The sequence below is a fragment of the Alligator mississippiensis genome, chromosome 3, assembly GCF_030867095.1.
Source record: "Alligator mississippiensis isolate rAllMis1 chromosome 3, rAllMis1, whole genome shotgun sequence".
Taxonomy (NCBI): Eukaryota; Metazoa; Chordata; order Crocodylia; family Alligatoridae; genus Alligator; species Alligator mississippiensis.
Genome location: NC_081826.1, coordinates 180499549 through 180512497, shown reverse-complemented (window position 1 = coordinate 180512497; position 12949 = coordinate 180499549). Strand labels below are relative to the sequence as shown.

At 36.0% G+C, this 12949-nt stretch overlaps 1 protein-coding gene across 11 annotated transcripts in view; it reads right to left on the bottom strand.

Moving 5' to 3' along the window:
• Positions 1 to 12949, bottom strand: part of BNC2 (basonuclin zinc finger protein 2) — a 478778-nt gene that overhangs the window by 326274 nt on the left and 139555 nt on the right. For 9 of the 11 annotated variants that reach the window (XR_009460955.1, XM_019483666.2, XM_019483667.2 and 6 more), the window contains one exon: positions 11730 to 11930. Coding sequence is in view for 8 of the 11 variants with exons in the window: in XM_019483666.2 (XP_019339211.1) it covers positions 11730 to 11930 (201 nt within the window). In the remaining 3 variants the exon portion in view is untranslated. Of the gene's footprint in view, positions 1 to 11729; positions 11931 to 12949 lie in introns of those variants that run through there. The other 2 variants (XM_019483672.2, XM_059724698.1) reach the window with 2 other exon arrangements.

Below are 12949 nucleotides of genomic sequence, written 5' to 3'. Positions count from 1 at the left end.
AATATGGAAGTTTTCATGATGTCTGACAAACATTTTAAAGAACTCATTTCAAAGCTAGTGCTTTTACAAATCTATTCCATCATGCAAAATGAGATAAAAATATTTAAAACCCTCCAACCACATTTCTACAGTTCACTTTCCATTTGTTGTAACCTTCTGTTGTGCCCTTTCTACATAAGTGATTCTGCCATAAGGTACTAACAGCAGATTGACTTCAATAGGAGTAAGGACTGTTAGCCTAATTCTCCTCCAACTGAAGTCATGGCTTCTCCTGGGAGCCAGCCTAGATGCTTACTGCTAAATTCTTTGTGGTCACAAAATGCTACAGCTACTCAACAGACCTGAACCATTTTACATCAGTAGAGAATTGCATGGTTTTGTCCCATGTTACAGGAATGAATGTTCTTCCCTTAACTAGGTAGTCGGGGAGCTTGATGAAGTAGGGGAATCACTAACCACTTTATTGTCATCTCTGTTTACAAGGCAATAGGGATATTCTAAATCTGATATTTTGATTGTTGCTTTCAGAGATTAGGTTAGAGAAGGGACCAATGGGACAAGTCCATTAGTAAGGAAAGAATTTTGGCTACAAAGGAAAAGTACCAATGTTCAGCTGCCAAATTCCATTAAAAAAAAAAAAAAAAAAAAAAGCAAGTCTATTCATGATGCTTCTGAAACAAAAGTTCGTAAAGTTTCATTTTGCTTACAGCAGTAATTCACACTCTTCATGGCTAAGGCCTTGCATTTGTCAAGTTTGGAAGCTAATGTTTCATCTCAAGCCTGCCAAGTACTGCTATAGGTCATGATACTGAATGTTATTTTTAAAAGATTGAAATTTTTTTTTTTAATTTAATGCAATTTAGACAGTAAAAAGCATATTTGCAAAAAAAGTTAACCTAGTAGTATTTCCAGTTTCTTTTTTTCTTTACAGTTTACCCCTATGATGAAAATGGGCATCTTGCAAAGAGGCCCAATTTGCATGAGAAGATAAAACAATGATCTCCTCTTTCAGTGGAGAAGGATGGATAGGCTTGAAAACATTTTAATAGGAATGTACACATGGCATAAAACAGTCAGCTACACAAGCACAAAATGTTTAAGGTAGAGACAGTGGTTAATGTTCAGCTAACAAGTCTTATTAAAAATAAAAACCAACAATTTGTTCAGTACAATTATGTGAATGTAATAAAATGAAACACTATGAAGATGGACCACATTTCAGGGAAACTGAGACAATACATCTTATTTCAATGAGAATCCTAGAAAACATATGCAAAGTGATGAGTTTGTCTAGAATGCGAAAAGAAAGAGTGACTGGTACCCACAGATTACTCTTTATTTTAATTGTGATAATCTTTTCAGTCCACTCAGTCTCTTCACTCTGGACTGAATACCAATGTTACACTAATGATGGGCTGATGGAAAGAAGTGTATTAAAAATAAGGCAACTCACTCTGATGAGCGTATTATTCTTGCAGCATGCTCCACCTGCATGAAGCCAATGTTTTGGCAGTCTGAATCCGCTACTGAAACCAGCTCTCTTCCAGATGTCAGTGTTGCTCTGCCTGATTTGTTTTTGTTTGTTTGTTTGGGTTTTTTGAGAGTGCTTTTTGAAGAGGTTTTGCCAGGATGCCTTTAAATAAAAAATGAGACCTGAACAAGAATACTTTGCATTCAAAAGCTTGGCTGACTTTATCCCAACTATATAGTTGGCCCAATAAAAGTTATTACCCAAAAAATCCTTGCCTCTTGCATAATTCCTGGACCATCACAGCTACAGCGTAACTCTAACACTACCATTATATAAGAAATGCAATCAATCTGCTATCTACACTCTCTCAGATTATGTGGCTTGTGGAGCTTTAAAAAACCCATTGAGCTCCAGGGCATTTCTTTTTGTAGTTCTGCACAAAGATACCCGAAAGTTCTTCAATTCTTTCCTCTGTGGTTCTGTTCTGAGAGCACCCTCTCCCAATACTGTAAAGAATTCTTGCTTTTTAAAGAGCAAGTTGTTTTGCAAATCTTCTTGCACTCTAAGGTCAGTTTTATGCTTAATGTATATGGTAACTTAGCAAAAGGATGTAATTTTTTTGTAGCCTTCCAAAGTCTTAAACAAAGTAAAACATACATCTTTTCTCCTGAAGAAAAAATAAAATCCTTACAATCTAAAGCAGTGCAAATGAACAGATTGTATCATGCAATAGTTATGGGTTGTTTAAAAAACAAACAAACAAAAAAATACTATATACGAGTAAACCAGAGAGTTGGCATTCTCTCTTTCCCCTCACCTGATTCCCTCAACCATTCCCTCTGCCATGAGTTCTAATTTGAAAGAAAAACTAATATTAGATAAAGCAACACATAATTTGACAGCCTACCAGTTAAATTCTGACAGGGTCAATAAAATGAGAGCTTGCCAGAGTCCCAGATGAGGAACACTTTCATGAATGCCCCCATTGTGTAAACTCTCCGTATATCCTGCCTGTAAATGACAGTCATATGCCACCAGCTGCAGGAGGCATTCCAGCAATGTCAACTGCTGCAGGGTATTAATGCAGGGTAGATCCGTGGGTATGTCTTTTTATGTATGCTTGATTAGGGTAAAAGCAGCCACGCTGGCTCATTTAAGTATTATTTTTTAAAATAATCTATTATATTTATTTTAAAATATAAGAAAATATATAATTAAAGTCCTGCTAATGGAGCCTCTCATTTTAATAGTAATTTTATTATATAAAGCCAGCTGGAAGTAATTATTTTTTCCATGTATAGTCTTCATTAGTTTGTGTTTTTGCCCCCCAGACATTTAGTTCAGATGTTCTTATCAAACCCAAGTCCCCAATAATTGTGTGGAGAGCAAATAGCCACTAGAAGTTGCCTCAGTGAAGTTGAAAAACCCACACCAATTATTAAAAATACATGTATAAACAGGTACTATTTCTGAAAATACCTTTTCCCCTATGAACTCCATGTTCTGGAATACCTTTTCAAAATAATGTTTATCAACTTAAATTAATGTTTTAGATAATTATTACAACTCAAAACTTCTCTGTCACATAACAGACATTTTCAAGTAAGATTTCAGTCTGCTTACATTAGGTCTGGTTTGGATTTTTAATTTTTTTTAAAAGCAAACTCTTTGGATGCCTAAGTTCATGAAAACAAAAACTGTTTTTAATTAAACCATCCATTATATTTTACTTTCTTCTTTATATTTAATTTTTTTAGAAACAAAATTAATAGTCAATTAATTTAAAAAAGATTGAAGGTTTGAGGTTTTTTGTTAATAGTAATATTAGCAACACCTCGATATAGCTAAATTACTCCTTGTACAAAGTAAATATCAAATGAAGCTGCTTTTCAGCACCCTCATATGATAAGCCAGGGCATCTGGTCACACATTTTTATCGTGCCTTCACTTAAGAGCATGCTTACATGGCAAAGCACTGGACTCTTTGCATGTCAGCACCTAAACACAGGCACCTCTAGAAATGACACTTTCCCCTTCTCTCATCTTTGCCACAGTAATTTATCACCAGTATTGTTGCCTTACTTCAATTACTACTAAATAGCAGATTTGTATTTTCTTATACTACAGAGCAGGAGTGAAATAGCTAAATAGAGCAAGAAGAAGAAGAAAAGGAGGAGAGGTATAAATAAATAATAATAAAATAAATTCTGATCTGTCATAAAAGGACATCTTGCCTTTTTACTTCCACAAAAGCAATAACATCTCAAAATATGTCCCTGAGAAAGTAGCAATAAAACAGCCAAGTGCATAAGGTCTTATTCTATATATGCTATTGAATACACTAAAAGGAAATCAATCTTTGCATTCGAAGATCAGAAACTAATATCTATGAGGGTTTTTAAATGCACAAGCTAGAAATAACTCAAAGTTGTTAAAATCCCAAAAAGGGGTATGTAATCAGGAACGTTGCTTTAAAAACTCTCATCTAGTTATATGATTACAATCTTTTTTTTCCCTTTTGGATCATTATTAGAGCTATGTAGAACTTGACAATTTCAGTCAGAAGGAATTCCTACAAGCATTCCTTCTTCAGCTTTAGTTCACTTGTTGCTCCCTCCCTTCCTTTGGTTCAAACAAATTCAAAACTTCAAAAGCAAGCTTAGTGGAAGTAACTTAAGTTTTGCCTGGTTTCTAGAGAAAGCCATGTAAAACTGGATTTCCAGTAACTAGGCCCATATACGATTTTGCATGCAAGACTCCTTCAAACTCAGACTTGGTCAGGTTCTTTAACAGTGAACATGTCTGAATTTGAGGATGAGAGCTAGGACATGCTACGTATCATATTTCATTAAGAAAGCCTTGCAAATCTAAGTTTCTCTTATATGGTATCTATCTCCATGGTATCTAAATGGCAGAGAAGATTCAAATACACAAGACCCAGGAACCAAGAAATGTTTTTCTTTCTCTTGCAAGACATCCGCACATGGACAGCTTACAAGCATCACCCCTAGTCACAACTCCTACTTGGAAGACCAACATGCCAGCATTTATAATTCTCTAACAAAACTATACACTGTCCTTGATCCATGACGGAACTTTCACTGACGTCAATGGCACATACATGCTTGGATGGGACTGAGGATAGGATCCTTTAGATTCTATTTTACTCTTATTAGTATACCCCAAATGTAGAATATCATTTGAAAAGCATAATGCTATTTTACTATGAATGCTGTTATTTTAATATTAATTATTTCAAGTCAGAACTTCTAAGGTTGGTATGCTTCAGGAAATATGATAAAAGCCTATAGGAAATAAACATTCAAAGTCAATTACTGCATTCTGTTTTGCAAAACTTTGAGACACTGGAAAAACTGGGAGCCTCTGGTAAAAGAACTGCAAATAGCATGAATGACAACTTGCTCCATACATTTCCTTAAGTTTTACTGAGCTGGTCAAAATCATTGAGAAAAAAAATGAGAGTGAGCATAGCTCTTTTCAACATTAGTCACAGCAGGCATCATTAAAACCTGAGACATTTGCCACACCATGCAAATTTCACTATAAGAAGCATATCATAAATGCATAGACAGATAGACCACAGAATTTGCATCTCGAGGTATTTGTGGCATTCCCCGTATTTAACTAAAAAACACCTCAGATGCCATAGCAAATATACCTGTGGGTGACAATAAACTTCAATTTTAATGACAACTACTGTACACATTTCCTCACTTCCCATACAGCTTTTCCCAAACTAACATTTTTATTCACTTTATAAGAGAACCTTCCAATCTTCTGCATTCCTTTTTTAGTCATGTGATGACCAGTCATCCCCTTGAGAACGTATGCGACAAACAAGTTCCCTTTCCTTCTTTTCCGCAAACACAGGGATATGCCTCAGCAGTAGAGGATAAGAAGACCCCAGCTTTTCGATATTATTAAAACAGCCTCTATAATTTGCTGTTGCTGCGAAGGTTGCCATGGATAGAGGCAGTTCCTAGATGTCCTCCTACCCATTGACAGGGACTGCCTTGCTATGGCATACTAGTGCAACATACATTGCAATCTTAATCCTACTACCTTTGAAAATGCAGTAAAATCATTTAGAAGATAGCCTTTGAATGAGTCAGAGGAATGGAGTCACTAAGAAACCATCGTAGCAAGTGGAATAGAAGAAACTAAATAGAACAGAAATACTGTGACAATGCCTGCTTACAGGCTGGGGTATCATCTGTTGTTTTGGATGTTCTTTGGAGAGAATAGCAAGCAGTTGAAGAACCTGCCCTGTTACAATGAACAACTATAAAACAAACAAAATGAATCAAGACCTTTCTTAAATAAAAGCTACATTTTTTTAAAACCCCCAAATGGTACACTGTGGTATAACAAAAAAAGCTTTAAAATGGTTAACATAAATGCTGAATTTTGGAGCAACCACCCTCTGAATGGTAAAATAATGCTGCATTAGCAATTCTCTTCCCAAATTAAAACATTAAAGAAAAACAATAGAATCCTCTCATTCCCCCTGTCTGTTTCTGGCTTTTTTCTTTCAGGAGGCCATTTGATTCACCACCTTCCGGGTATGCTGAAAACCCCAAGTCTGGAAATACTTGTAGGCTAGGAAGAGCCATTAGTCTATAAGGCAAATCCTTTTACAAAAGCAACAAGCACTAGTGTTTGAGAAAAATCACAGAAAAAAGTGATATATCACATATATTCTATTTCTAGTAAAAAGGAAAAACTCTAAAGCTTTTGTTCCTGATTGTAGTTTATGACGGCAGTTCTATATCAGAGAACAGAGTGTTCCTTTGCAATCAGCACACTGTGTCACAATGACCTGGCAAATGTGAATGCTTCCACTATCACTACAGTCCCTGCAATCTTGCCTCAGCTGTGACCCATTCACTTTTGCCCCAACTTCACTGAGATACCTTACTCAGCATCTAATTAGTTAGGGAAGATTTGCCTTGGCTCTTAACCCTGACATAGGAGCAGAAGACTCTGCTGCTGTTGCATCCTAAATCTGTCCCATCACTACGTTTATCAAATCCCCACAAGACTATACATAAATAAGCAAGTGCTAAAATACAATGCATATGCATATTTTAAATTAGTATACATAAGTATGTACTGCACAGCACATACAGCCAATAGGTTGCCATGTGTGTTACACAGTTTTCATAGCTGTGTCCACAAAATTAAGCAAAGATATAATGAAATGTTTCCAAAGCAAAGCAACGTTATCAACTAAAATATACAAAAAAAAAAGTTTTAAAAAGTGTACTGAAGGTATCTAACTGTACGTTAGCTTGTAAATAAATGAAAACATTAGCGAGCAACAGCTCCTAGTGTATTTTTTAATTCATGTGTCATAAACTGATATATCTATCTAACATAACGTGCTGAAGTTTAAAGTGTTGTATGGTACATGCACAATATGCTGAACTTATATTGTTAACTCTATTTTCAAGATGTTTCTATTCTTAAAGTAAATAAAAAGCCATAGAAAATTCTTGCTGGAATCATAATTAATTTGTAATCACATTTTGAAACACTAAAAGGAAAAGCTACAACTTATTGAAATAAATTACAAAATGAAAACTATATGAAATAAGGTACCGTAAACCTGAGAAATGTTATGCAACAAACTAAATCTCAAAGAAATTCACACTAACACAAGAGACTCATTCACACACCCACAAACCCTACTGGACAAACTGAGCTTTAAAATATGATAGAAACAATAAAACCCATTCTACAATCACTGATGACTAGTGACAAAACTGTTATTCACAGCAGCTAACTACCAACTGTACTAGTAACAGTTAATCTCCCCCAAAATTTTAATAATAAATCTATGTATGGAATTTATAGGATGTCATATCAAGTTTTTATACTTTCTACATGCATACATGTAAAAAGCCCTTGTGTTGCAGTAAAATAATCAAGCTTTTTATATGTGGTAATACTACAAACATCCTTTATAAACAACAAGACAAAAAGTAGTCAAATGGCACTTTGCCTTCAATGTGTTATGTAGTGAGGTATGGCCATTTTCTCTTTTTAAAACACCAATTCAATAAACAGTATATGTGAAGTGAATTTACTGTACTGTATCTCCCTTACACAGATGTGTCTGTATTAATATACATCACTAATTTAATTTTTAGTTTTCTTGGTTTGCCACTCACCTATCTCAAAGCGATTCTCTGGTGATAACTAACAAATCATGCTAATGAGAGAATCTAATGTACAATAGAGAAATGTCACTACTAATAATATTTGCATGAAGTTAAATAAAGCAACTGTAAGAGAATGTCAGACAGTTGTTCTTTAATAAGATACAGTTACACAATGAAATTATGTTGTTAATTTTGTTACATCACTGAGTGAATCCTAAATTACTGTATAATGATGCACAGACCCATTTATAATTCTAATATACTCCCTTTCACTCCTGACTGTGGAGGGAAAAAGAGAAGGAAAAAACCCTTCTAGAAAGGTTGCTAACTTTTATCTGGAACAGGTTAAATATACTTTCTTTTTATTAAAAGGTACATGTCTCTGGCATTTTCTGTCACTGTGGGTTACAGCCATTTCTCTTATGGTCTCATTTCTGAAAATGACTTAAAAGTGTTTTAGAACATTACAGCCCTCAAGGTAACTGGAAGAAGAAAAACGACATTTCTTTTTCTGACAAATGCACAAAACATTTACAAAAGCAGAAAATCAGAAAAGCCTGCTTTTTTTAAATCAATTAAAACCAGGCCTCCTTTTCTGCTGTTAACAACCCTTTGCCAGACTAGAATGGGCGCTGGACACAACCAGACGAGCAGTGAAGAGAAGTCAAGGGTTTCTGGTCATTCTCGACCTGTCACTGATCAAAGTGACCCAAAGAAGCACTCCTTTTAAAAAGTTAAGATTTATGCCCTTTGAGGTTATCAGCCATTCTTCTGTATACAGAATGGGATGACCCCTTTTAAGGGAACCACACTTTTATATTAAAAAAAGGTGCACAGGCAAAAACAATTCAGTCAAGTGGCTGTTTTAAACTTCTAGCAGGTAATTCAAAATACATTTCCAATCTCCCTCTACCCCTGCAAAAAATCAAAAATTCGCTCTGGAATGCAAGGTCTGATTTTTCTTTCACCAGTGCATATTTTTGCATTAACATGAACTCAGTCTCTATGGAAAGAAAGCAAAAAACAATGACCCATGAGATATCTAGCTATAAACCAATCTATATGATCAAACCTACATGTGACATTCACAATTGCACTTCCTCGTCATGCTGTAACAGTTTTGCTGTAGTTCTTGAGAAAAAGGTATATTTCTATAGCACATAAGTATATAGCTCTGTAAATAATATTTCATGTGCCTGGGCTGGTTCCTTTGAAGCTTTTTTGTTTTGGGCATTAAAAAAAAAAAAAAAAAAAAAAAAAAAAAATCACTGTCATGCTCCAATCTTTCTACTAGAAACCTGCTTGAGTTTCAAATACAACCAAGGAAAGGTGGCGGGGTCGGATTGTTTGTTTTTTAAAATCATGTGGAAAGCCCAACATTATACTTAGAATTTTTTTTAAAGTAGCTCTAGAATTACTATGAATCTCTGGAAAAGTTTCAGTAAGTATTCCTTTCTAACCATGCCAAACTTTTTTTTGCAAGTTATATGCATTTATTAACAAAAATGTAATTGGTATTCAGTGACCAAAATTTATCGTAAAGCCTAGGCATGAAAAGTAACACACTTTCATGTTTTCAAAAGATAGATAAAATATATAAGTAATTAATAAATGAGAGAATGGACGAAAAAAAGATAACAAACTTGCTATGCAAGGCTATAGTGTTTTAGAAAGAAACCTTGACACTTTGACACAGATTTGCAGCTGCACTTCCACATAGTTTTTGCTTACAGTCTGCACAAGCTAATATGCTATAACAACCTTAACAAAATCAGAAATAGAAGATAAAATGTTGCCTTTTAAATAGGGAGATTACCAGTAGTGTATTACAAAATAACTCACCCTCCTTTTAAAAGCATGGTGAAAAAGTATGTGAACTGAATGTGTTTTAGTCAATAACAAACATCAGAGCATCTGATAACCAGATGATTAATACAGCACATTAACATAAAAGTAAAGGCTTTAAAAAAAATAAATAAATCTGTTCAATGATACCACCTTTACAATATGTATTCCAATGGAAGGAGCCCATTGATACAGGATCTGCCATGCATTTAGTCATATGCTACATTTCTTCCCCCCACATCCTTGCAGAATACAGGACCACAGATGTCCTGTATTTTACAAAATCCATTTAACATTCAAGCATTAATACAATTAAAATAGCAAAAATATAACAGCTTAGGCTAAATGCCAGTTGGCCTTGTCTGTGAACTAGTTGCCTCAAATACTTTGACTCCCTGCTACTCCATGATGTCCTTCTTTTAGTTTTGTTTCCTTTCTTTGTTAATGCTGAACAATTTCTGGTATTCCTCAGACTGTGTAGATCTAAATCTGTTTGAAAAAGGTCTAATACCAAACAGGCAATCTAACACTATCTGTGTGGTTCAATAGCCATTTATCAATTGATCGTTATCTGGATCTGGTTATGTTAACTCTTTTCTAACTGGAGTCAAAAGAGCCCACTCCCCACCATAAACACTTAACCTCACTACCCAAACAAAAAAAATAGAGCAGGTAAGTTATTAAATTGCTTTAAAGTCTATTCCTAAATATCAATAAAACCAAGCAAGTGTTATATCCTGTATACATATGCACACAGCATATGTCCCATTTAACAAGGCAGCAGCAGTCATACACTTTTTAATAGCATACAGAGTGCTTGAAATATGCATCTCTACTAGGAAAATAACTTTTTTACTTTTAGGAATGGGAAATCTGGCATAAAGAGCTGCTTATTTGCCTTATGTTGATTACATTTCTATACTGGCTTACTGTATCAGCAGTAATCAGGGTCCCTCTACAGGATATATCAAAATATACCTTATTCAAATGCTTTCATCCTGTCTATAGCTATGTTGCTTAAACTCTCTTCAGTAGACAACTGCTCTAGGTTAACTATCCACCGTCAGGGTTTGGCATTATTTTTTCTTACACTAATTAACTGTCTTATGGCTAATATTTAGGAATGTTTTCTTAGCATAAGAAGCTAATGACATTACATTCTCCCTTAATGCACAAAACAGTGCTTTTCAGGTAAATACAAAGTTCAGTCGTCCAATTTCCAGCATTACAAAAAAAATCCAATTTAAAAATCTAAGTCATTTAATAACTCCTCCTGTGAAAGGAGTGGGAACATTTGAAACACCTTTAAAAAGAAGCAAATTGCCTCTTTAAGAAGGCGGCATCCTGTTAAAAAGCTTCAGTTTGAACTTCCCTCCCTTACTTGAGCTTGGTCCAGGATGGAAGTTTCTCTTGCTCGCTTTTTTTCCTTCTTTTTCACCCAGAAGAGCCAAGCAATTGTGCAAGAGGAGTTACAGCACACAGGGTGCGTATCACCATGTGCATGGTACAGAGACACCAGCTCCTGTGATTAATTATCAGTTATTACTGGCCTTGCAGTAACATTTTAGCTTTCCCGTCAGAACCAGCATACCAAGCTGCCTTAAATGCGGCCCCCGGTGAAGGAGCAACTCTGGGGAGGACGCCAAGGCACAGCTCCACAGAAAAAGAGAGAGAGAGAGACCCGACAAACGAAACTGTCTCCTCTAACGACCCTCAGCTCTGCGCTGGCAACAATTCCAGCACAACTGCTCTCCACTCTTTAGGTCTGAATAAAGCTGTTTTCTGCCACATGAAGTCAATTAAGCTGCTCTGAGAGGCCCCCTAAATTTAGTATCAGTTTGATTTGGGGGCTTATGTACTCTGGAAGAAAGAAAGGACTTTTGCTGGGATAGCAGATACTTTTATTTATAGGAGAGAGGGAGGGAAGAAAAATGAAACAAAACAAAGGCAAACAAAGAAAGAAACCAGTCTTACCATAAGCAAGGATCTGTTTGGAAACTTTAAAACAAATGCCTCGATCTTACTTCAAGCTCTATTTTTTTTTTTTTTTAAAAAGAGCCCTTAGGGAAGCAATGAAGTAACCATGCACATTCCAATGACATAGTTATGACAGTTCAGAGGCTATGTAGTGATAAATGAAACAAAAATGAAATGTAGAAAGAAAAAAAAGGGGGGGAAATATTGGAATACCAAAATGCTACGTTTTAAAATAAATGAAAGCAACATACCTGTTGGGACATTCTGAATAGAAGGTTAGTGTCAGTGTTCTGCCATGTCCCCATGAAACCAGATTCGGTCGTTGCCGCTCTTGTTCCGAACTGCATGGAGTTGTCAGTGCAGGAGTCTCTTAAAGTCAAGTCTCTTGCCCTCTTTCGCTCTCTGTGTCTCTGTGTGTCTCTGTCTCTCACATCCACTTCTGCCTCTTCTGACTGAAAAGTGAAGGTGGATTTTTTGAGCCTCTTGGCAGCCAGTAGCAGGAGTGTAGTGTAGTGTAGTTAAGAAGCTAGCTGCACCGTGCGTTTCATTTGGGAAGGGGGGATTTAGGGGGAGGGAGGGGGTCAGAGCTTCTTTCGCACCTTCTGCACAGATACCCCTATCATTTATGCATAGATTGTGAGTCCCCAAGCTTGCCTTTGCTCAGTTTAACAGCTGTCTGTCAGGTGTGCATGCAGCACTAAGGAGACCCAACCATCAGCTTCAAACTCTCAGCCACTGGATGTCATTGGATAGCAGAGCAAAGAGTCAACTACACTGCTCCACTGTCAGGCACCAAATGACATCCTGCACTAACCCCTCTCAGTCTACAGATACACAGATACACACATGCACACTGTAAGTAGCACACTGATCAGAGTGAACTGGGAGGAAAAAAGGCTGTGGCCCTCTCTCTTTTTTTGTTTTTCTTCAGCAATGCTGTCAAGTACAGCATGTAATAGCTGACACTTGCCCACCACACAGGATTTATAAAGCTTGTTTTTTTTTTTAAAAAAAACAACAATTACTCTTAAATACAGTCAATACTCACTGAAAAGAGAAATGTAAAAGTTGGCCTGGTTATTTTCTTAATTGTGAGTAGCCAACTACTGAGAGAGAGTCTATTCCTATCCCAAATAAAACTCCTAACACAGAAGGGAAAAAAAGCATAGGATCCAACCACTTTTGAAATTAAACCAGAGAATCACATAAACATTTCGGCTTTCAAACCCCGTTTCCTTTGTTCAAGTAACATCTTTGGGAGGGCAAGAGGAAGGAAAGATTTACCTTTTCCCCACCCAAAGATCAAAAGTAGAGATTTTTCCCCCCAAGTTTCTGGATAATGCACATGCAGTACACCTTTCAAATCAGAAAGATAAAAGAAATTAAAGCAGAAAAACAGTGCCACCCAATCAAAAGGTAAGGTAAAGAGAACATTTTTCCCCCAAAATCTTTCCTTTGCATTTAAGGAACA